At 45.5% G+C, this 20,657-nt stretch overlaps 2 protein-coding genes across 3 annotated transcripts; one reads left to right on the forward strand and one right to left on the reverse strand.

Moving 5' to 3' along the window:
- Positions 1-221: 221 nt before the first annotated feature.
- GTF2E2 (general transcription factor IIE subunit 2) lies at positions 222-20,593 on the reverse strand. Its single transcript, XM_058024746.1, has 8 exons — positions 20,535-20,593; positions 19,803-19,969; positions 10,473-10,564; positions 9,972-10,079; positions 9,242-9,424; positions 8,701-8,794; positions 1,685-1,800; positions 222-1,032 (listed from the first exon to the last, which is right to left on the reverse strand). Exons 2-8 carry the CDS (start codon positions 19,963-19,965, stop codon positions 913-915), a joined length of 876 nt encoding a protein of 291 aa, XP_057880729.1. The 5' UTR covers positions 19,966-19,969; positions 20,535-20,593; the 3' UTR covers positions 222-912.
- On the forward strand, positions 11,925-17,772 carry SMIM18 (small integral membrane protein 18). 2 transcript variants are annotated; one of them, XR_009114479.1, is made up of 3 exons: positions 11,925-12,201; positions 15,267-16,051; positions 16,995-17,772. XR_009114479.1 is itself a non-coding variant. In XM_058024747.1 (2 exons), exons 1-2 carry the CDS (start codon positions 12,063-12,065, stop codon positions 15,611-15,613), a joined length of 486 nt encoding a protein of 161 aa, XP_057880730.1. In that variant the 5' UTR covers positions 11,925-12,062; the 3' UTR covers positions 15,614-16,240. The 2 variants fall into 2 exon arrangements, 1 of the variants encoding a protein (XP_057880730.1); XM_058024747.1 differs by lacking the exon at positions 16,995-17,772 and having other exon boundaries at positions 15,267-16,240.
- Positions 20,594-20,657: the final 64 nt, after the last annotated feature.

Below are 20,657 nucleotides of genomic sequence, written 5' to 3' on the forward strand. Positions count from 1 at the left end.
ATTTAAGGTGGTTCCTCCCCTCTCCCCAGCCATCATTAAAGAGATGACAGTGTTAGCCTAGTACAGTTAAGTCACTGAGAGGATAAAAATATAGCAAAGATTCCTTTACCTCCATGAAAAGGAAAACGCAACAAGCACAAAAGTTGCCGATGTTCTCATTCTTTAAGGAAGCAACAATGGAAACCTGCATTGTAAATTTATTACTTAAAAGAAAAAAACACTTCAGTATTACATCGTCGTTTTATTTCCCTCCTGTGCACAGAGCAGAAGGTGCAACACACTTGTACCCACAACAGTGAGGAGACATTGCCGAGGGCAATTCCTAATTACCATTAGGAAGCTCTGGCTGCATCCTATCCCACAGCCTGCTGGGATTTTGGGAGCGGGGTTTTCTGAGTTTGAGTCTCAGATATCACCGCCTTTCAGTAAAGCTCAGTCCCGTGGAAAGGAAGAAGCATACAAACCGTGGGTGTATTTGACTGTGAAAGAAACTTTGCCTGCAGTGATTTTAGGAAAAGGTTTTCCTGAAACAGGTAATACAAATGCTGTATTCAATCCCACTAGAAAGCCCCTTGTAAGTAATTCCAGATAAATACCCACTAAGCAATGTAAAAGCAGAGTTAAGCACTGAGCAGGAATTCCTGCATTACATGCTGAGCACCATTTATGCCAACAGGCAACTAGTGAGAACCTCTTACTCAAAGACACGTTTCTCATTAGCTAATTAAATTAACCTCTAAATTTAGTAGCTCATACTTGCTCTTAAACTGACCTGTTTCACCTCTGGCACTTGCTGGGGTGGGGGAAACACATCACATTATTATACACAGTCAGTCCTTGTGTGAGCAGACACCGAGCCCCAGCAGCAGAAAGCCCATCTAGAAACACGCATTTGCTCCAGAATTCAAGCGCTCACTGCTTGCCAGGAACCACATCAGAGTAATCTTTTAATACTCCAACCAAGTGGTCATTGTGAGTCTTAAACCGGCGTTTCTTCTGAGAAGCAGGTTTCTTCCTCCTCTGAATGGGAGCCTGCAAGAAAAAACAAACAGCACTCAGAAGATCTGTGACATCTGACCTGACGTGTGACACCGTGCTGGTCACCATTGCTGAGAAAGATGAGCTCTGCCAGAAGGAGGGGTGGGCAGGGAAGGGAAGTGCTGGCTCCTGGAGAAGCAACAGCATCCAATTCCAATGCAGGCAGGGAGATGAGCCTGGGGACAGAGCAGAGCCATGGCATCCCAGGCACAGTAGTTAAGTTGGCACTCTTAAGTGCAGCTACAGAAGCAGGTACATGTCCCACAGTTCTGTCCACAATCCCATCAGGACTTCAAATCTCTACAGCAGAAAAGGCAACACACCCCCCCCACCACCTTCCTCCCAAAACACTACTACTCTTGATGCATTGTAGAGCTTCAAGCAGAATCTTCCACTGTAGAGCTCACGGGGATTCCTGGAGTTTGTCCTCCTTTGATGCTGCTCGGATTAATTACACCAGCTCTAACAAGTCATAAAAATCACTGACTGCTGGCTGCAGCACTTAGTTTTTCCAGTTTTTAACACTGGCCACGCTCCCCCAAGCTCCAGAAAGTTGTACATAGGCTCACCAACACATTTTGGAATTAACACTGAGGGATCAGAAAGGGAGGGATCTCCTAGAAGACCTATAATTTGTATCTCTTACTATTCTCTTTGGTCCGGTTTCTTGCATGGAAGAAATACCCTGTCGTTTCAGATACTCTTCTATCTTCTCCTCATCCATAGAATCCACAGGAATGCTCCTCCACAGCTTCTGGAATTCTGAAATGACAAACTGGGTTTTATATCCCAGTGAGTAAACCCTGGGCAAAGACCCCACAGGAAGGGAAGGGGAGAGACTTGATTTCAAACACTCCAACATTCTGGCACATCAGTCTGTCACCACCAGCAGGCACTCACTCAGCACAGCCCTCACCCTCTCCAAATGCTGATGCACAGCCAAAAACACCCAAAACCCGAAAAGATGAAACTCCAACCAACAAAACAACAACAAAACACCCTCAAGCTAAACTGCACTCGAGCATCAGGAGCACCCGGAGGCAACCTGTGCTTTCCGTGTTCATTTGCTATGGAGTCTCTTTTTGCCTGAGATCTCCAGAACTCTGTAGGCTGTGAATGAGTTTCACAGATCCCAATGAAGGGCAATCACTAACCAGAAATGGCAACTTCATTTACACATCCTCAGCTGCCACTGACTTGGGAGACTCCTCATCCCATCCCCTAATTTATTGAGGGTTCGAGACATCGACTTCAGCGGCTCTGAGCCCGTTTATCACCGCAATACGATCCACACCGTGCTCTACAGATAACAGAGTACTAAAATTCCTCTGGTGTTAAAAAGAAGAGAGACACCTTAAAAACCACAGCAGCAGGAAAACAGACAGAGACAGTAAGTCTTAATTAGAGCAGCTGCCATCTGCCTGCACACTTTCTGCCTCACGTAAAGTTTCACAGAGCCTCTGGAATGCCTTCTCCAGGCAGCGGCTGGTACGATCCTACCTCCCTTCATTCCCCATGCAGGGAGTTAAGATACATCCTGTCAGCAGGTCTGGCTAACAAACTATAAATAAAACACGAGGCACACATAGCAAGGCAAGACTAAATTTTTCCTTTTATTTCCAGATAAATTTAGTATACGGTTGTCAAAACAACCACAACCTCTGCATGCTTAAGGATGTGTCCTGTGCAGCAGGGGATGGGACGCTCCAGGGCCCGCTTGCCATAGGTATCCTGGCTCTGGGCACACTGCAACCAAATGGGAGTGTACAAAACCAACCTGGTTCCTGCCCTTGGAACAATTCCCTGCCGAAAGCACCTTGTTTTTCTATGCAAATACATGCCTCGAGTCTCAGGTGTTTGCTGCCAACAATAAGAGACTGCCCCAGCTTTTCAGGAAACAAAAGAATTTCACCACTGAAGAATGACAGTGTTTGTTTTGGGTAATGCAGTGGTTTTGAAGAGAACCAAAACCTGTCAAAACACCACGTTTGGTTACAGGGAGATAGCTCACAGCCTGCTTCTCACAGAGGCTATCCAGCACCCTGGGATCAGTGTGCACATCCCTTAATGCAAGGACTGACACTGCAGTGAAGACATCCTCCATCTGCTCATCCATTCTGAGGGGCTTTCCAAGCTTTCAGCACAGCTGCCTGTGCCTGCTATCAGAGATCATCCCTCACCCCATCCAGCTGCAGCAGGTGGAGAAGGTTTGTCCTCTTATTCATAATATCCTGCTGCAAACAAATGTGTCTCCTCATTAGAGTTCAGGATATATGGATAAATACACCCTAGTGCAAAAAAAAAGAAAGCTGAGGATAGGTGCTTAAGGTCAAACCGGTCTACATTCTTCTGGGGAACAGAAGTGAAAAATTAAACACTAGAAAATAAATGGTCAGCTCTTCAGGGATCAGCATGCACAGAAGTGCAGATCACAGTTAATATCTAACTACAGTGGTCTGCATTTCTTGTAGTGCCACGGTTATAACATCACTCCAGCTTCACATCCACCTTCTAAACTCGGCCAAGAAATACAAATGGAACAGGCACCAAGATCCAATAGTGCAGAGCCAGAATGGATTTTACATACAGACAATTTAATCCACTAATTGGCCCCACCAGAGTCACCATATCATATTCTGCAACTCCATTTAAAAACTCCTCCGTAAATCAGGCTGCTTTCAGCACTACTGCTTTGATTGCAGTAATTGCAAAAGAAACTTCTACTCATTCTGGAGCTCCATGTAGGGCTTTAAAATAGTCCACTGCCCAGGAAAGAGGGAGTCACAACAACATGGAAACACCCCCTATTGGAACAAAAAGCACAGGATAAAGGTGGAGAAGCATGGGGAGCTGCCACCCTTCAGTGCATACAAGTTGTCTGCACTTGGTGTGTCACCTAGAAGGAAAGGGAGATCCATCCATCCATCACCTCATCACAAAACTGACTTGGTGTAACACCAGACACTGGGCTAAGTGCAAGGTCTGAAGGAAGAGAGCAGCTGGATGGCTGGCACTGAACCATTTACACATTACCTGTCAGGCTTTTAAGTCTCCAAGGACCATGCCCCTGTCAGCCAGGGAAAGTTTAGACCTTGGGAATACACTCTCTGAATTATTGTGACATCCTCTCTGAAATATGAGAACCTGTGGGAAAAGCTGGCAATAACTGCAGCTCTCAAGAAACAACCATCTGCATTTGTAGCTGTGGTACTTCTGCACCTCAGAAAATACACCCTTGAGCTGACACAGGGAAAGATTCAGCCTGGTTTCCTTGACAAGAATCCCTAGTGCTGTCACCCTGGCCTTTGCTGTGTGTCTGAAGAGCAGACAACAGCAGCAGAAGGCAGGTCCTAGGGCAGACTTCAATATACCAGATCCATTTTTCACAAGGTTTTTCTTTCACAGGGCACAAGGAGCTCAGTGCTGGTGTGAGGGGATGGCTGGAGCAGGAGGCTCCCCACATGCTGGCCTGCTGCAGCCAGCCATGGAGAACAGGTTGGGATGTATGCATTCCTGTGGTGCCTGCAGCCATTATGATGACACAGCACATTCAATTCGCCTGTTCCGTGCCCTGCTCACTGCTGGGTGATCCTGACACCATCACAGCACAGAGGATAAAAAGACAGCAGGGCAGGCCACACTCAGGCATGCTGACAATCTCTGCAGGGCTTAGGCTGCTTTGACAAGGCAGAGCCCAGAAAAAATCCCCAGGGGAGAAATCTCCCAGGAGTTTCTGGTCAAAGCCATGCAGGTGCTTTGAACCCTCACTGAGATTTGCATTTTTCACAGAGCTTTCTGTTCTGATTCCAGTGCAGATCTTCCTGAGAAGAGGCACAAAGCTGTGATCCCAGTACTGAGGCAAGTGTCATGAACAAATCCTATACACAATATCTGGCAATCTGATCACGGAAAGATGTTAACTCAGAAACTGGACAGAATCAACACTACTCACAGGCTGCCTCCTTGCTCCTCCAGAGAGCTAAATTCTGGTCTTCTGAGTACTGAGAGGAGGAAATGAGACCAGGAGCTGGTGAAAAGCCAGTCTAGATGTTTGCTGACATCTCTAGCAACATGAAGTCAAAACTCAAAACAATGAGCTCTGACCAGCAGGAAATAACACAGAGCTAAGCTGAGGGCAGCATAACAAAGATTTTGCAGACACCTTCTCTCTCTGAAACACCCAAGGGGTAAGGATGCACAGTTACCTTGATTTTACAGCATCACGAGGTGCCTCATAGATGAAAACAATTTGCACTGACATTCCCTGAGTGATTATACTCTAACCCACTTCCTTTCTGTAAATGCTTACATTTGGGGAATGAAGTCATGGGTAAATGACTGCCTGGTGACTTTGGAGAGGCTTATCCAGCACTTCTGACTGCCTCACCTGCTCTTGCAGAAAGGTTGAGATGGTTGTGGAGATAAACTGATACATCACACAGCTAATAAAATCTGCCAGAGATTAAAAACAGCTTAAAAATCCTCAGTGAGCCAAGCCAAAAGCTGAGCAAAGGACAAAACTAGAAAATAACAGTGTAGAAGGGAAGAAACAACAGTCCTAGCAGTCCCAGGGAATGTAGCACTGGATTTATACCAGAAGGAAAAGGTGCTTGGTGCTAAATCTGTGCTGTTCCTGGACCACCACAGCTGTAAATCAGCACTGATCACATGCAGATTTTACAGTGTTCAATTTAAGAAGCTTTGGCCATTCCGTAAAAAGCCCTTCAAAAGCGTAGGAAGAATTTAAAAATAATTAAATATCAGAATTTTTCAGCAAAAAAATACTTCCTGTAGTGCATTCAGCGGGGGAAGATACCATCTCTAGCAGTCAGGCAATCCAAGTGGCCTTTCAGCATTCAGCACAGGGGTGAAAGCCTTGTTCACATGCAAAGAACAGGCAGCCTCGACTTGGCTGAAGCACCTGAAATCTGGCCCTGCTTTTATAAACACTTTCAGCTCCACACCACTGACAGCAGATTAATTAGCCAGGAAGTCCAGAAGGAACACATGCAACCTGAACCTTCCTCGGCTAATCACATAAAAGGAAGAACAAAAGCCCTTCCTTGCTGCTCAAACCCCCTCCAGTACCCTTGAGATCTCGATATATGGGCAGCGCTCCGTTGCTGCGATACATTGGGATTTATTTTCACAGGGGGAGAAAGAAAAGCTTGTTCAGCCATCAAGGGCAGAGGCAGGCACTGCCAGAAAGGAGGTCCTCCCACTGCTCCAGGCAGAGAGCTTCACAAATTGCCCTGGCTCAGGCAGCAGTGGGAGAGGACCCCACTTTTCAAGGCTATCACCCTCAGCCAACATGTTCTGAGCTGGGATGTCATACAGCAGCACTGACGAGCACAGAGCCCTTATTTCTGAGGATAAACATTAAACTAGAAACATATTTTGAACTGTCACCGGCTGCTAGATCAAAGAGTCTGCCAACACTTCAAGGCTTATTTTGCAGCCTTTTTAAAAACTTCATTTGAACGTTGCCAGAGATAATGAGCTGCAGTCGCATTGCTAAGGCAGAGACGTGTCATAACTCGTCCTGTGCACAGACAATTCTGCCAGAGACTCCCTAAGAGACACCCTTCTGCTGCTCTGGAAAGAATCCTAAAGCAAAGCTGCTCAGGAAGGGTGGCTTTCCTTCATCACAGGATAACAGGGCTCAAAAAGGGACCTGCTCCAGCTGCAGTGAGTGAGCGAACACATTGAGGGATGTTTCCAGCACTGTGGCATACTCAGGTGGATCACAATATTCACAAAAGAGAAAATATTCTTGCCCCCTCTCAGAACAAAGCATCAAAAGGAAAACCAAAACCAGCAGGAACAGAGGAACAACAAAACATCACTTCTGGCTGGGATGGGGAGCTGCTGCCACCTGCGGATAAAAGGAAGCAGAGCCACCTTGAACTACAAACACTGCTCTAAGGATCCCTTCAGGACACACACTGCAGCTTAAATGCCTTCTTTCAGCAGGAGGCCAGGCATTTTAAGGAGTTTTTTTAACCTCTTCCTCCCTCTGGGAGCAACAGCTCCCTCTGTTCTGTGTAAGAGGAGCCCAGGATTTATCCTGGCTGCCTGATGCCTCTGTGTACATCTTACCAAAATGGGCCCTGTTATGAAACTTGACAGCTAATCCTGGAGTTATTACAAGCTAATAGCAACAGGGTAGAGACTTCCCTCTGATCACTCTTTTATTATGGTTGGGTTCCTGCTATCTGGAAAAAATTGCACAAGAAAAAACATTCATTTAGCAACACGACTGTGATAAAACCAGTGGCTAAAACTTAAAAGTCTGTCTCAAAAGTTACTGCAAGAGCACTGATTTCTAAATGCTTTGGCCATGTTCAGGCCCCCAAAAACTGTGGGCTGATGGACTGAAGAGGCATTATCTCAACAGAAGGACAGGGTTCATGGTAAACTCCTAAACATTTGGAAATCAGAAATTCCCCAGAGAATCCATTCTGCATTTTGCATATAGTTGCATTGCCCCTACCAAGAAATGACAGAAATCATCGTTAAAAATGAAATTCACTTCAACCTTTTGAGATATTTTTCAGTATTATTAAATGCTGTAGATGCCACCTCTGCTTAATCACCTTTGTGAAACAAAGCTATCGTTACTGAGATTACAAGTGTGTACTCTCAGTACATAACAAATAGTTAACGATACACATCTTTAGTTGCTAAATTCTATTGGAAATAAAGATTCCCCTTGAGGTAGGCAAAGAAAGAAAGATCTTTATGTATCCTCCTGTGGTCCTGGAAATAGAGCAGTTCAAATTGTATCAAAACTCATTTTTTTACCATACATAATGTGACGCTGTGTGACGCAATGGCTTTATGTGTCATGCTACAAGAACAATACATGAAAAAAAGAAAGCGTTCAGTGTCACTGAGTCATTCAAAATAAGATCTTCTGACACAGACTGCCTTCCCTTTTCTGCATTTACAGACACCTCATGCTGACATTTATGTCCTTACTGGAACACATCCTGATTTCTGTAATTGATTTCTGTGCATAAAATGGCACCAGAGGATTCTACCACCATTTGTGACACAGCAAACACACTGAACTTGTGAAGCCCCAAATCCACTCCAGCCCTGGGCAGCAGCACTGCCCCCACACATCTTTAGTTGTCTGTGCTCTCCTCCCAGCTGTAACCACCCTCTTCTCAAGAATTTTGCTCACATCTCATCCCTCCATGCTTCCTCCTTCTGTTCCATTTATGGCTTCTTGCTGCATTCACCAGTAAAAGGCACATGGTTCATAACCAGGAAAAAAACCCAACAAAAATCTTGCACCCCCAAATCATTCTTTTGGGGTTTTTTGGCTTCCCCTTAAGCAGCAAAATCTTAGATGCCATTTCAGTCACAGTGAGGTGGTTTTTAGTCTCTTCTGTACTACTACTCTTGAAGACAACTGGTGGATTCCTGGTGCCATGTTCCAATGCAGCCATCATAAAGAAGAGGATATTACCACTGGACTCACTTGCTGGTCTCATTAGCCTCATGTTAATATCAACACTTCCCTCACATCTGGACACACCTAATATTTTATTATCACCCTAAAAGACTGCTCTATCTGAAGGCTGCTTATACACAGATGTCCTTAAGGTGAATTCAGATCAACTGTCATGGAGACCCATGTAAAACAACACCTACCTTCATCCACAGCAAAGTGACAGCTCTTGTCGTTGTAGAAAAGAATTTTCTTCTTATCAGGGCGATTAACGAAGATGATCTGGTCCCCTAAAGCCTCAAAAACAAATACAAAACAACAACTAAAAATCATTTCTTTTCCAAGCTGAAGGTCTCCAACCCCAACAAAGCCAGACCTTGGGCTAATAAAAGCAACAACAAACTGGAGAAGCTGCAAAGTAACTGGCCATGAAACACATGAGTACACTAATAAATCAAAAAGGAGATTCAGAGGACTGAGGTCAAGGTCTGAAAGCAGAACTAAATGCCTGCAGCTGGAACATGGGAGATCAGGAGTCTTTTGTGAGAAAGAGCTCTGAGAGCTGTGCTGAGACATCAGGGCAAATCTGAACGTGAAGGATGAAATACAGAAAATGCCACAATATCAGATCTGCTGAAATGCCACTTGAGTTATCAAAAGAACAGCAACAGCTCATGAGAAAGCTCTGTCTTAGTGTCTTCTCTGTGAGAAGTGAAAGCTGAACTGCAGCCACGTGTTGCTCACCTTTATGGCTTTCTGTGCATTGGGCAGCCCTTCCTCGATGTCTTCCAGAAGGATTCCTCCCAGGCCTCGCTGGTCGTGCTTGTCCAAGAGCCTGAGCAAGGCCTTTTTGTCTTTCAAGTTGTACTTGGGTTTGAAGGCATACTTCCCATCCACAACTTCTATTTTTGGGTTGTTGACTAGAGCCTGTAACAGGGGCAGAAATTTCAAACCTTGAAACAGTGCAGACACTTACTACTTTTTTCCTGGTGTGCTTTTGAGCACATGAACCACACGTTACAGCTGCCAGGCTGGAGCTTTGAGTTGAAACAGATTTTAAATCCTTGAATCCTATAATTCACCAAGACACACAGCACCTCTAAGAGAGAAGGGACCCAACTTTGGTGCTGCAGGGTATTTGTTTACCTTTCTTCATCTGGCAATGGCTCAGGGATAACTTTATATACGCTTCTTGGGAGGAGCTCTTCCATTCCATTCTGATATTCTGGTTCATTATGGAAGAAGCCTGGAGCTACTTTTTGGAAGACTGCAGCAAAATCAAGCTTCCCTCACAACAACGCTGCCAGAGCAGAGGTTTCTGCTCCCCAGAATATCAGTATTGTCAGCAAGGAATGTTACAGTCTGACTTAGTAGTTTCTTGAAGAAGGGATTACATATTAATAATTTAACAAATGTGTGTAATTCAGCTTTATCAGAATTCTTTAATGAAAATCTGAACATGTGTTTTCTTTACCTCACTCATTAACCATTGTTTCTGCTTGAGTCCAATATCTAAATGCTGTGTTTCATCCAGTATCTCCTCCAGGGTTAATGGATGTGTGTCACCACGCTGGTGCCGGGTCTGCAAAAGCAAAGAGCATCTCTTACAGCTCTGTACTCACTTTATTCAGCAACTCAATCACCAAAAAGTAGCTGAGATTGGCACCAAATTACACTTTATTTTGATCGCTAGCCAATGAATCCCAAAACCTGACAGCATCTTGAAATTCCTGCAAATAAACCCCATTATTTTGGTTGCAGAGTGAGCTGGGATAATCAGGATTTCAGTTATGGAACAATATGCTAACAATTTCATTTACTGACAGCACTTTGAATTTAACAAGCAGTTTCTTGAAATTCTCACTCTTGCAGTAAAAGAATTTCAGGGGTTGAAACATTCAGCATTTTCTAGCCACAGGACAAGAAACAATTAAATTATTTAAAACCAGTATTATTTTACACCAAAACACCATACCTTCATATAATTCACTATTTTAGCAAGGACTCCAAACTTGTAGCCAGAGCCTCCCGAAAGGGCTTTCAAGTTAAATGATCCATTGCTGTGATCTACAAAGAAAGAAAACAAACAATTAGAGGGTGCTTTGATAGCTTCCTGTTGGCTCTGAGCTCCATCACAAACAGGAGTGGCAGAAGCAGCCACCCCCAGGTGAGTCCTTGCACACATCTTGATCCAGACTCAGGGACTCAGAGGACACAGCTCTGGAGCATTTCTGGGCAGAACTCCACAAATAAAAAGTTAAGAAAGCAGCAAGTGACTGCAGAGTTCCTGGCACAAGAGAACATGTTTAATTTGGTGGCTTAACATCCCATAATCATTTACACTACATGAATCCATGCTGAAATAACGCACTGCTTTTGCTCCACCAATACCTTCCTGCTGCTGAGATGGGGGCACAAAGCTTCCCTTCTTCCCCCAAGGTACTCAGTGGTTACACAGCCGGTGAAGGAAGGCTGTGATTTAAAAAAAAAAATACTGTTTCAAGTGGTTCTAGTGGAGAATTTATTAAACAGAGCCATACAAATGCAAACCAATTCAACCACTGGAACAGCAACTCAGAACCCCCTCTGTTGTCAACTCTGGCTGTCTTTATCATGAGGTTTGCTATCACTTTGTTTCAAAAGTTCTTGCAAGGTTGTTAATGACCATTTAATAACCGTCAGCTCTTAGCACAGCACATTAAACACAAATATCCACAAACCACTATCACAAGCCCCAGGCTCATTACCAGCACAACATTGCTCAAACCTAATGGCAACAGTTTTCTGGAATTTCAGCTACTCCAGAAAAAGAACACCATCTCTTTGTCACCACGGGGATTGTTTAATCCTCTGGTGATTTCTAAGCACATCTGACAGGACAACAGATATCTCAGAGATATGGAGCTCCCATTGTTTCTGTGGAAAAATCAGTGTAGCAAGAGAAAAGAACAGAATCGTCAAACTGTTACATGACATCAAAGTCTTAAAGGCTTCATACAGCACAACAATTCTAAAATTAACATAGAAATATCACTGTAGCTACAGAGGAATATTTTATTCTGGTTACTAAATTAAAAGAAGGAAAATCAAAAGCCAGCTCTCCCTGAAGATGTAGCCCATAGAGATTTTTCCCTACAAGGTTCCCTTTAAAGATTAATGTTATGTAGGACATTTTAGAAATAAATAGAAAAATCATAGATGCAATGAGAGGTCTGAAGTGACCAAAATAAATTCAGAGGTACAACAAACAGTTAAGACAATTTATCATGTTTTTGTTCTGTCAGATTTGAATTGAATCAGGAAGATAATCCTGTTTAATCTGTCTGCTTGCAGTCGATGACAAGAGAATCTAACCCCACGGTGCGACTGGAAATCTGCAGATATTAACACTTCAAACGTCACGGTTTGATGGCTGATCCGAGCACAAAGCAGAGCGGGGTCGTGGCCAACCTCTGCTAACGAGCTCATCCCACCGCAAAAAGCAAGAACAGGGAGGCATTTGCTTCTCATTCCAGACAGTAAGAGTCACATTTCTGAATGATTTACTCCTGGGGATGAGGGCTCGATGCAAATGAGCACAAAGGAAGTTGTCAGCAGCATCGTGCTCTGGCCAATGGAAGGAAAGCTCCATCTTAGCTGTGCCATAGGCTGCACTAAAAAAAGGGACCAGAACGGCGCTCTCTCAGCATCCTTTCACACAAGAGGTAGGTGTGTATCATTTTATAACATTCTCTCAGGTTTATCTTGATTACTGAAAGAAAATATGTCTGTAAGCTGAGAACCTGTAAAAGCTTCTTGGAATCAGAATGATTTTTCTCTAGGCTGAGCAGGGTTTATCCTGCTGAATGTGGAGGAGCTTGTCTTGCACAATCAGACGAGCACTTTCACCATCTGTGCACTAATGGAAAATTGATGACCACTCCATCTTACAGCAGAGCTAACACAACCAGCCAAGATCCAGTAAACAAAATGGATTTCGTGCTTGCAGGGGAGGTGGGTGGTTTCCTGCAGCCTCACGTTCCTGGTGATTGATTCTATGTGTTTGCACAGAAATGACAGCGAAAGGGTTTTCCTTAAAACAAAGGCAGCTCCAGCTGAAATGTGAGCAGTGTTACCTCCCAGGGGGTATTCCGTAAATTAGGCTGCCTAAAAGAGATCTGTGTGTGTGTGGAGGAGAAACAGGCAGGGAGAAAATCCCTGTGCCTGCTGTTACCTTTGGAAACACTGGAGCAGCCATGGACACAGGGCAGAGCCGGGTTAGAATGCACCTGAGATTTGTAAATGCTCAGTGCCTTCTTAAACAGGGCTTCCTCAGAGCTGCATTAAAAGGATTTTCTGCCAGTCATTTCCCTCTGCTCCATGATTTCAAATAAAGCTGGTCCTCTGCAGTGCCCAAAGATGCTAATGCTTTTAAATTAAAACCTAGTGCATTAAATATTTAACTCGTTGCATTTTTGATATGTACAACTGCTGACTTGATTGTAAATCAGACTGGCTGATGATACGAATCTGACCTCTGCCATTACAAAATAAGTACAAATGCAGGAAACCAGCCCATTTTTGACAGCTTTCAAGGACACTAACCTCATTAGTGCTGTTTTAATTCTGAACAGTCAGCAACAGCTACTTCAGCCTAGTATTTCAATAATTACAGCAAAGAGCAGCTGATCTTTATCTGCCTCGCCCCGTGGAGAGATCATCCTCCTCCTCCTCAAGGAGCATTAAATTCCATCTCCTGGCATAAAGACAAACATGTCTCCACTGTGCAAACTGCTGCCCTATGGTGGATATGGAGTGGGGAGGGAATGGCTGCCCTGATGGAGCTTGTGGAGCAGAAAGGGGTTGGCTGTGGAGTGGGAAGGGAATGACTGTGGAGTGGGGAGGGAATGGCTGCTGCACTGTTTTCTGGCCATGCCGTGCTCAAGATGCTCCTCTCCTCGTGGGAACAGAGCTACTCCCGTGGCAGAGAGCTGTCCTGGCTGAACAGTGCAAATCTGACCAATCCCTCCAGTGGCCACAGATCTTGATCACTCAGAGCAATATAAATGAAAAAGTCCCACCAAAACTTATTAAATTTTGCTTCACAGAAACAGTCTGGTTTTGTGCTTGGTGTTTACAGAGCAAGCAAACTTACGTGTAACAGACTCCAACAAAACCCTCAGCCCTAGGAATCTGTTTACAAAGTTCAAAACAAAACTTTTCTTTCCCAAAGGTATCCTTTTGCCATTTAAAACACACAATTAAATCCTGCTTATTTTAATTACTCCTCAAAGGGGGCTCCAAATCCTTTTATTCAGCTCCCCCATCTCTCTTGGTCTCATGGATTATTTTGAAATAAGTCTTCAAGCCACCCCTTCAAAAACCCTCATGAGTTTTAGCCCCATAACAGGTTGGCTGAGTTTCCTCTCACACCGTGACCAAACCAAGCCAGGACCTGACTCAAGCCAGGACTATTTTTAGCTAGGATTTGCTCTGTAAACTTGTTTAAGAAAAAAAACCAAAAAAACAAAAAAACAAAAATCCCACGAACAATTTAATTAATCCCATCCATCTCAGTTATATACTGTATATTCAATTACTAATTTGTGTACCCAGCTACAGATTTAAGTTACTGCAACTGCTGCAGTAAATGTCTGTGTGAAACACTAATGCCAGGGACCTTCCCAACAACAAAGCTCTTTTGTTTCAATTTAAATCCACTGAAGATAAAAGGATAAAGAACAAAATGTAGAATATTAGAACAATAAAAATAAGACATAGATCACAGGCTGGTTTGGCAGCATGATCCTGGTTTCCACCATGTCCTTTTCTTTAATAATTTCACAGAAATAAGGACAGGTACTCAGACTGCTTTAGTAGACACCATCACCACCATGTTCCACCTAAAAACTCCTTGCTGTTTCCTCAAAGAAATATGGAGACCTGACTTGATCTCCTCCTCCCACACCCGGTTTTAAACTGCCTGAGGGATTCAAAGGTTATTATGACATCCTACAGCCACAGCAGATAACCAGAAGTTACTGTAGCTCCTTGGACAATTTTTATTGCATTAGACTATTGAGCAAAGGCAGATTTGCTGGAGTCAGCTTCTTGCTTCATCTCCCCCACACCACAGAGCAGCCTCTTCCTCTGCTGGGTGCCAACCCAGGCTTAGGCAGAGTTGAAAATAAGGAGGAAGAACTCCTCAGGAAGGGTTGGGTTTTCCTTGTTATCCACCCCAGTGACTACAGCACCACAAACAAGATTTCCAAATGCTTCCCAGTGCCATCTGGGCAGCCAAATTTCTCCAGCACAAACTACTCAGCAGGGGAAGAGCAGGGGAATGAAGAGGTCAGGAAATCTGCCCTCCTGAAGTCCAGAGAGTTTTGCAGGTGAACAAGTCTGTGCTGACAGGCAATTCCAAAATAATAAGGCCTTTCACACCACAAGACTGATGATGCACAGGTGATTGAAACCACTGCACACCTTGAAAATCTAGTTTGTAAGCTGTTTGTGCATATAATTGAAATAAAGAAGCAAAGCTCTTTCATTCCTGAATCACTTACACCACATCATGCCTGCACGAACCAGACACTGCCAAAATAAATGTTCCAGGTCTATCACAAACTTACACACGTGGAGTTTGATATTTTGGTGAGCAAATACAAGTATGCAACAATCCATGTTAGTAGAAACTTTGAGCACTTAGTCTAAGTAGCTCCAATTTGTGATAAATATCACAGTGTTTCCTTGATTGACAGTTCTCAACAGCTTTGTTTTTGTGTTTCAGCTCCCAAATCTGTGCCAGTGAGCATACCCAAGCCAAGCAGGTCCTCAAGGATGGCAACCCTCAACAGCACCCACTGGAATGAAACTACTACATCCATCTCCCAGTATCTGGGCTTCCAAGTGCAAAAAATTTACCCTTTCCATGACAACTGGAACACTGCCTGCTTTGTCATCCTGATCATATTCATCTTCACTGTAGTTTCTCTGGTGGTGCTGGCTTTCCTGTATGAACTGCTGGACTGCTGCTGCTGTGTGAAAAACAAAACTGTGAAGGACTTGGAGAACGAGCCCAATCCTGTCAGAGCAATGCTGAACAGCTTCAGGAAGCGAGACACAGAGGTGGTGTAGGAAGAACTGAGCAACTGCACTTGGAGAACTTGGTTTGACATTTGACACCTGGAATGAAGCCTCCTTAGCTTACAAACGAGCAAGTTGTGTGCTTTTTTCTTTTGGATTTAAATATCCACAGTGGCAATTTTATCTCTGGATGTGAGCTGGAATAATTGGCAAAGGTTTTCCAAGTGCTCAGCAGAAAGACAATCTACTGCAGTGTTATGGGAGGGAAAAAGATTGTTGTTTTTAGATGAACTGTTGCTGTTTATATTGAGTGACTAGCATAGAATTTTGTCTACCTGACGGAACAAATGCTGCCTAACATGCATAAAACTGTTGCTTCACTGAAGAAAACATTTATAAAATGTCCAACAGTCTGATCACATTCCGTGCAAAGACAGCAGTGTTGTCCCACCGAGTCAACCACACAGGGACAGGACAGACAGACAAGGGGTAAGAAAAAAGTTGGGAGAGGAGGGTTGGAGGGCGAGAGACCCTCCAGGCAGGAAAGGACTGGGTGCATTCTAGCCTTTGGCAGTGCTTTTTATTAAGGGTTTTTTGCTTTTAGAAGAGAGGGTGGTGGGAGGAAGACTAAGCCAACAAGAAATGTATCCCTAAAATGGTCTCTTCTAGATCTCCTAAGGGTAGGTATTTTGACCCTTCTCCAGTTCCAGGGAGCCGTTCTCCCCAGTCTGGCCAACAATTTCTGGGTGTTTACACCTGCATAACCCACTACCTTCAGAATATCTGACCCTACCCAAAAATACTGCTGGAAATGAACAGGGACAATTCTCTGCCTCAAGGCTGCTGCTTCTGTGGCAACCACAACACTACAGGGAGCGGGAGACACCGGATCTATCACCCCTATCCCAAACTTTCAAAGCCAAACTGGAACTGGTGGAGTTCTTGCCAAGAGCACAGGGAGATGGGCCACAGACCTCCCACACTGAAGAGGGGGATGGCACCCAGCCCAGGTGCAGCTTTTAGCACTTTGCACAAGAGAATCTCGCTTGACTCCATCTGCCTGCTGACACATCCCAGAGTTCACACTCACCCCTTGTTCATGTCCTGGCCACAGGACTCTCACACCTCTGGCTTAAAACCATTCAAGTTTTGCAGTTACAAATGACAACTGTAATAAAAATGTCCAACAGTGTAGCCAACAGTAACTCCTGGCAAGTCCTCCACCCTCCTGAATCCCCACAGAAATGTCCCAGAGCAAAGCTACATGTGGGACAAGTTATTTAACTCCAGAAAACATTCCTGGCAGGGAGGAAACAAAACCCACCTAAATGGCCACAACCACAAGAGACCTCACAGTCCATCCATGTCTGAAAAACCTTGACCAGTACCTATAATGATCTTTTTTTTTATATATATCAAATCCCCCTCTCAGGCTGAGCATGACTAAGCTCCAGAAGATCTGAACACAGTGAAAGACTTGCTAATTGACACTCTCCATTGGGGAGATGGAATCACAAAACACCCAGGGCAGGATGAACTAGCACAGCTAGTCCAGTGATTCACCTGGAGAAACAAACTCCCTCCTGCAGCCACAAATCCCCATAGACACACTTCTTCAAGCCCAAAATCAAAAGCACAACTGATGGAAGCCACTGCCCTGAGCACAAGATCATTTAGGACTCACACTGAGATGGATGACGGAGATAATGCCAGTGGTGATAAGGATGACATGCCACCTTCTGCTGTGTGACAGCGTCAGACTGGGAAGCCCTGCTCAAGAGGCCAGAGTAGCCATCAGGATGCACTGAATTAAATCCTGGCTCTCTCCTAAAAGGAAAGGCTCTGGACACTTGCAGCATTCCCACAGTGCCCATCAAGCTGCACACAAGAGGGCAGTGTGTGCAGCACGCCAGCCTCTGCTGCTCTGGCAATGCCTTCCTGAGAAGCACATGGAGTGACATATGTTGGGACTCATCCCAGCTTTTTATTTCACAGGTCTGCAAAGGGGAATGGGGGTGGGCACAAGGAGCAGAAGGCAAAGGTGGCCCCTTGCACAGTACCAGAGAAGACTCAGGATGATTCTTTTCCACAAAACAGCCCCTGAAGATTCTGGCTCTTGACAACTGTCAGCAGAGACCACTGAGACAAAGGTCTTAAGACAAAGACCACAGCCACAATTTACTATTGATTAATAAAATGAAACAAACAGATTTGATCCATTTCATTTATTTTCCAGTTCCTGTTCTAAACTGAGCAAACTAGCTTTGAATTTTTTCAAACAACTTGTTGAAACAATGACAGTAATGTCTGCATAACAATCACTGTAGGAGCAGTGGGAAGCTTAGAGCCAGACTTCACAGACAGGCCAGATTTAGCTGGACAGTCTCTTGAAGATTAGCATGGTCTCCAAACCTCTCCTCCCCCAAAAAGTATCAAGGGCAGGCTCTCTGAGCCACAGAACCACAGAGCCAGGGAGGCACTACACACCCAGGGACTATCAGTGCCAGCACATAAATAATAAGGTGATAAAGGTGACTCCCTTCATCACCTCTGTGGCCACTGCACTACAAAACTAGGACTGACCACCCTATTTTTGTCTCTTCAGGGCGGTGGGACAGGGATTTCCCAACACCAGGTTGTTACTCCACCTCCTGTCTCTGACACCCACATATCCTGACAGGCATCTGCCAATCTGGCAAGTGAAATAAAAAGTGGGTTTTGAGGCAGAGGATTTTGACTCTGCAGCATAAAAATATTGTAGAAACCCTGGAACCTCTCTGCTACTGCCTGGAACGCAGCCAGCAGCATAAAAGATGAACTTTATCTCCTCAGAGCCACCTCGGGTCCCTGTTTGTGTAAGTGAATTGTCTGACAGCCACAACAGCACTTAAAGAAACCCTCAGCCCACAGAAACCACAGAAACAAAATGAAACCTTCTTTATCTGCTCAAATCCTCCAGATCAGACTCACATTTGTACCCTCTGCCCTCTTCCTGACTCCCCATCCCTTCTTCCCAGCAAACCTTGCTCACCCCAGTGATGCAGCCTAGGATATTCCACACAGAATTTTGTTTTATTTGGAGTGTGAAAAAGGGATGGATGGAAACCTGGCCTCCCTTGATTTATTTTAGAATGTCTGGCTGATACTTTATTTGGTGCCTGAGAAGCTGCAGACACATACCCAAATTCCCAACTCTTCCCCTGGGACAGAAGATGCTACCCCTCCTCCCAAACTCCCTGACATTTTTCTCTGCTGTTTTTAGCTCTATTGTTTCTCCTGGAGTTTAGGAGAGAGCCACGTGGGTATTATTCAAAATATGAGCATGGAGTGAGTTTGCACAACAGGGTATTTTGTGATTTAGTAACTCCTGGCATTTGATCTGACCTTTAAAGTGCACTTGAGTACTGCCATGGCTTTGGGAGCAAATCCTCTCCCCGGTGCTGCACTTTCCACACACTCCCACTATTTTTGGTGCTGCTTTATTAACTGTTTATTTGATACTAGGAGACTCATTATCAATGCCACCACCTCCTCAGGGAAATGCCACAACTCCCCAGAAAAACAGGCAGAAAACCCTGGAATGCCTGGTGCTCACGAGCAAAGCTTAGCTCCCAGGTGAAACGAGACAACTGCTAATTGCAACATGCAAGCCAAACAAGAAACACCTGGCAAATCCCCTAAAACAAAATCCCCAAACAAGATACACCTGGAAAAATGCATCTCAGATATGAACACCCTCCAACTTAGAGTTATCTAAATGTTTTAGGTACTCTTTTGCCAGAAATAATCACGGAACAGGTTGGGAAGGGAGCCTAAAGATCATCCTGTTCCAGCCTCCTGTCATGGGGACACTTTCCCTTAGACCAGGTTGATCCAGGTCCTACCCAACATGGCAAACAGAAAATGAATGGCACTGCCTGTCCAGCAAGCACTGAAACTCACCGTTTCCAAAAGCACATCCAAAGCACGGTCTCACATCAATCATTTTGGCAGCACAGATTCCTCCAACAGAGCAACAGCAAACGAGCCACGGGATGAGGCTTAACACACATGCACAGTAGGGAATGGGTTTTTCACACTGTGCAAGTGATTTTCTTAGCAAAAGTGGTAATTGAAGAGAAATTGACAACAGCCACCAGCAAAACTCACAGATACAGCATTATTCACATTAATAAACCACGGATTAAAGGTAAACAGCAGGAAACAACAAGCAGCTGCTGGACAGGAGACTTCCACCCACCTGTGGTTTGTTTTGAGCTGGAGGAGCCCCCTTGCTCTACCTTGGCCTTCTTCTTCTTGGAAGCAGAGGAGTCGGAGGAGAGCGCTGGGCGTTTCTCTACGGCGGGCGTGGAGAGGGCTCGCTTTTTGAACAGCTCCCGCTCCCGCAGCAAGCTGGGGTCCATGATTCTGCCACGGGGAAAAGGCGAGAGAAGGGTGTCAGCCTCACCGAGGTGTTTAGGAGCAGAAGCTGCTGTTTATCACGGAATGTGCTGAGCGCGATGGGGTCCCAGCACTGAGTCCGACTCCCAGCCCCACACAGGACAGGCCAAGAGCCCCTCCCGGGCCCGGCGGGGCTGTCCGAAGGCCCCGTGAGCTGCGGCAGGATCGGGGCCGTGACCACAGCCCTGGGGAGCAATTTACTCCTTGTGTGCTCCTCCTTTTCCCCAACACGGACGTCAACAACGCATTCGAGGTGTCAGAGCACTACCGGAACCTTAAGGAATGTGAACAGCAATGCCGAACAGGGACAGGAGAGCCCCGCACCAGCTTAACGAGGCACCTCACGGCAGGACGGAACAAAGTGGCAGCGCGGCGGGCGGAAACCCCCGGCCGGGGGATGCCGGCGCCTCGCCGCCCCTGCCCCCGCGCACAGAGCGGGGCGGCCGCTCCCCCGTCCCCCTCTCCGCTCCCGTCCCGGTGCCGGTCCCGCTGCAGCTGCCCCGTCCCCTCAGGGCGGCCCCCGCCCGCTCACCCGCGCGCCGCCGCCGCCTAGCGAGCCATGCCGCTCCCGGCAGCCCTCGCGCGCCCCGCACGCCACGCCCCGGAAGCGGCCCGCCCGTCGCCATGGCAACGCGGCCCGGCATGCCCGCCCTCA

This window comes from Melospiza georgiana, chromosome 5 (assembly GCF_028018845.1).
Source record: "Melospiza georgiana isolate bMelGeo1 chromosome 5, bMelGeo1.pri, whole genome shotgun sequence".
Lineage (NCBI taxonomy): Eukaryota > Metazoa > Chordata > Aves > Passeriformes > Passerellidae > Melospiza > Melospiza georgiana.

Coding starts and splice junctions, on each gene's coding strand:
- SMIM18 (XM_058024747.1), top strand. CDS start 12,063: ATGCAAATGAGCACAAAGGAAGTTGTCAGCAGCATCGTGCTCTGGCCA. Junction 12,202..15,266: donor AGCATCCTTTCACACAAGAG/GTAGGTGTGTAT, acceptor TTTGTGTTTCAG/CTCCCAAATCTGTGCCAGTG.
- GTF2E2 (XM_058024746.1), bottom strand. CDS start 19,965: ATGGACCCCAGCTTGCTGCGGGAGCGGGAGCTGTTCAAAAAGCGAGCC. Junction 10,080..10,472: donor AAATAGTGAATTATATGAAG/GTATGGTGTTTT, acceptor TTGCTTTTGCAG/ACCCGGCACCAGCGTGGTGA. Junction 8,795..9,241: donor ATGCACAGAAAGCCATAAAG/GTGAGCAACACG, acceptor TTTGTTTTTGAG/GCTTTAGGGGACCAGATCAT.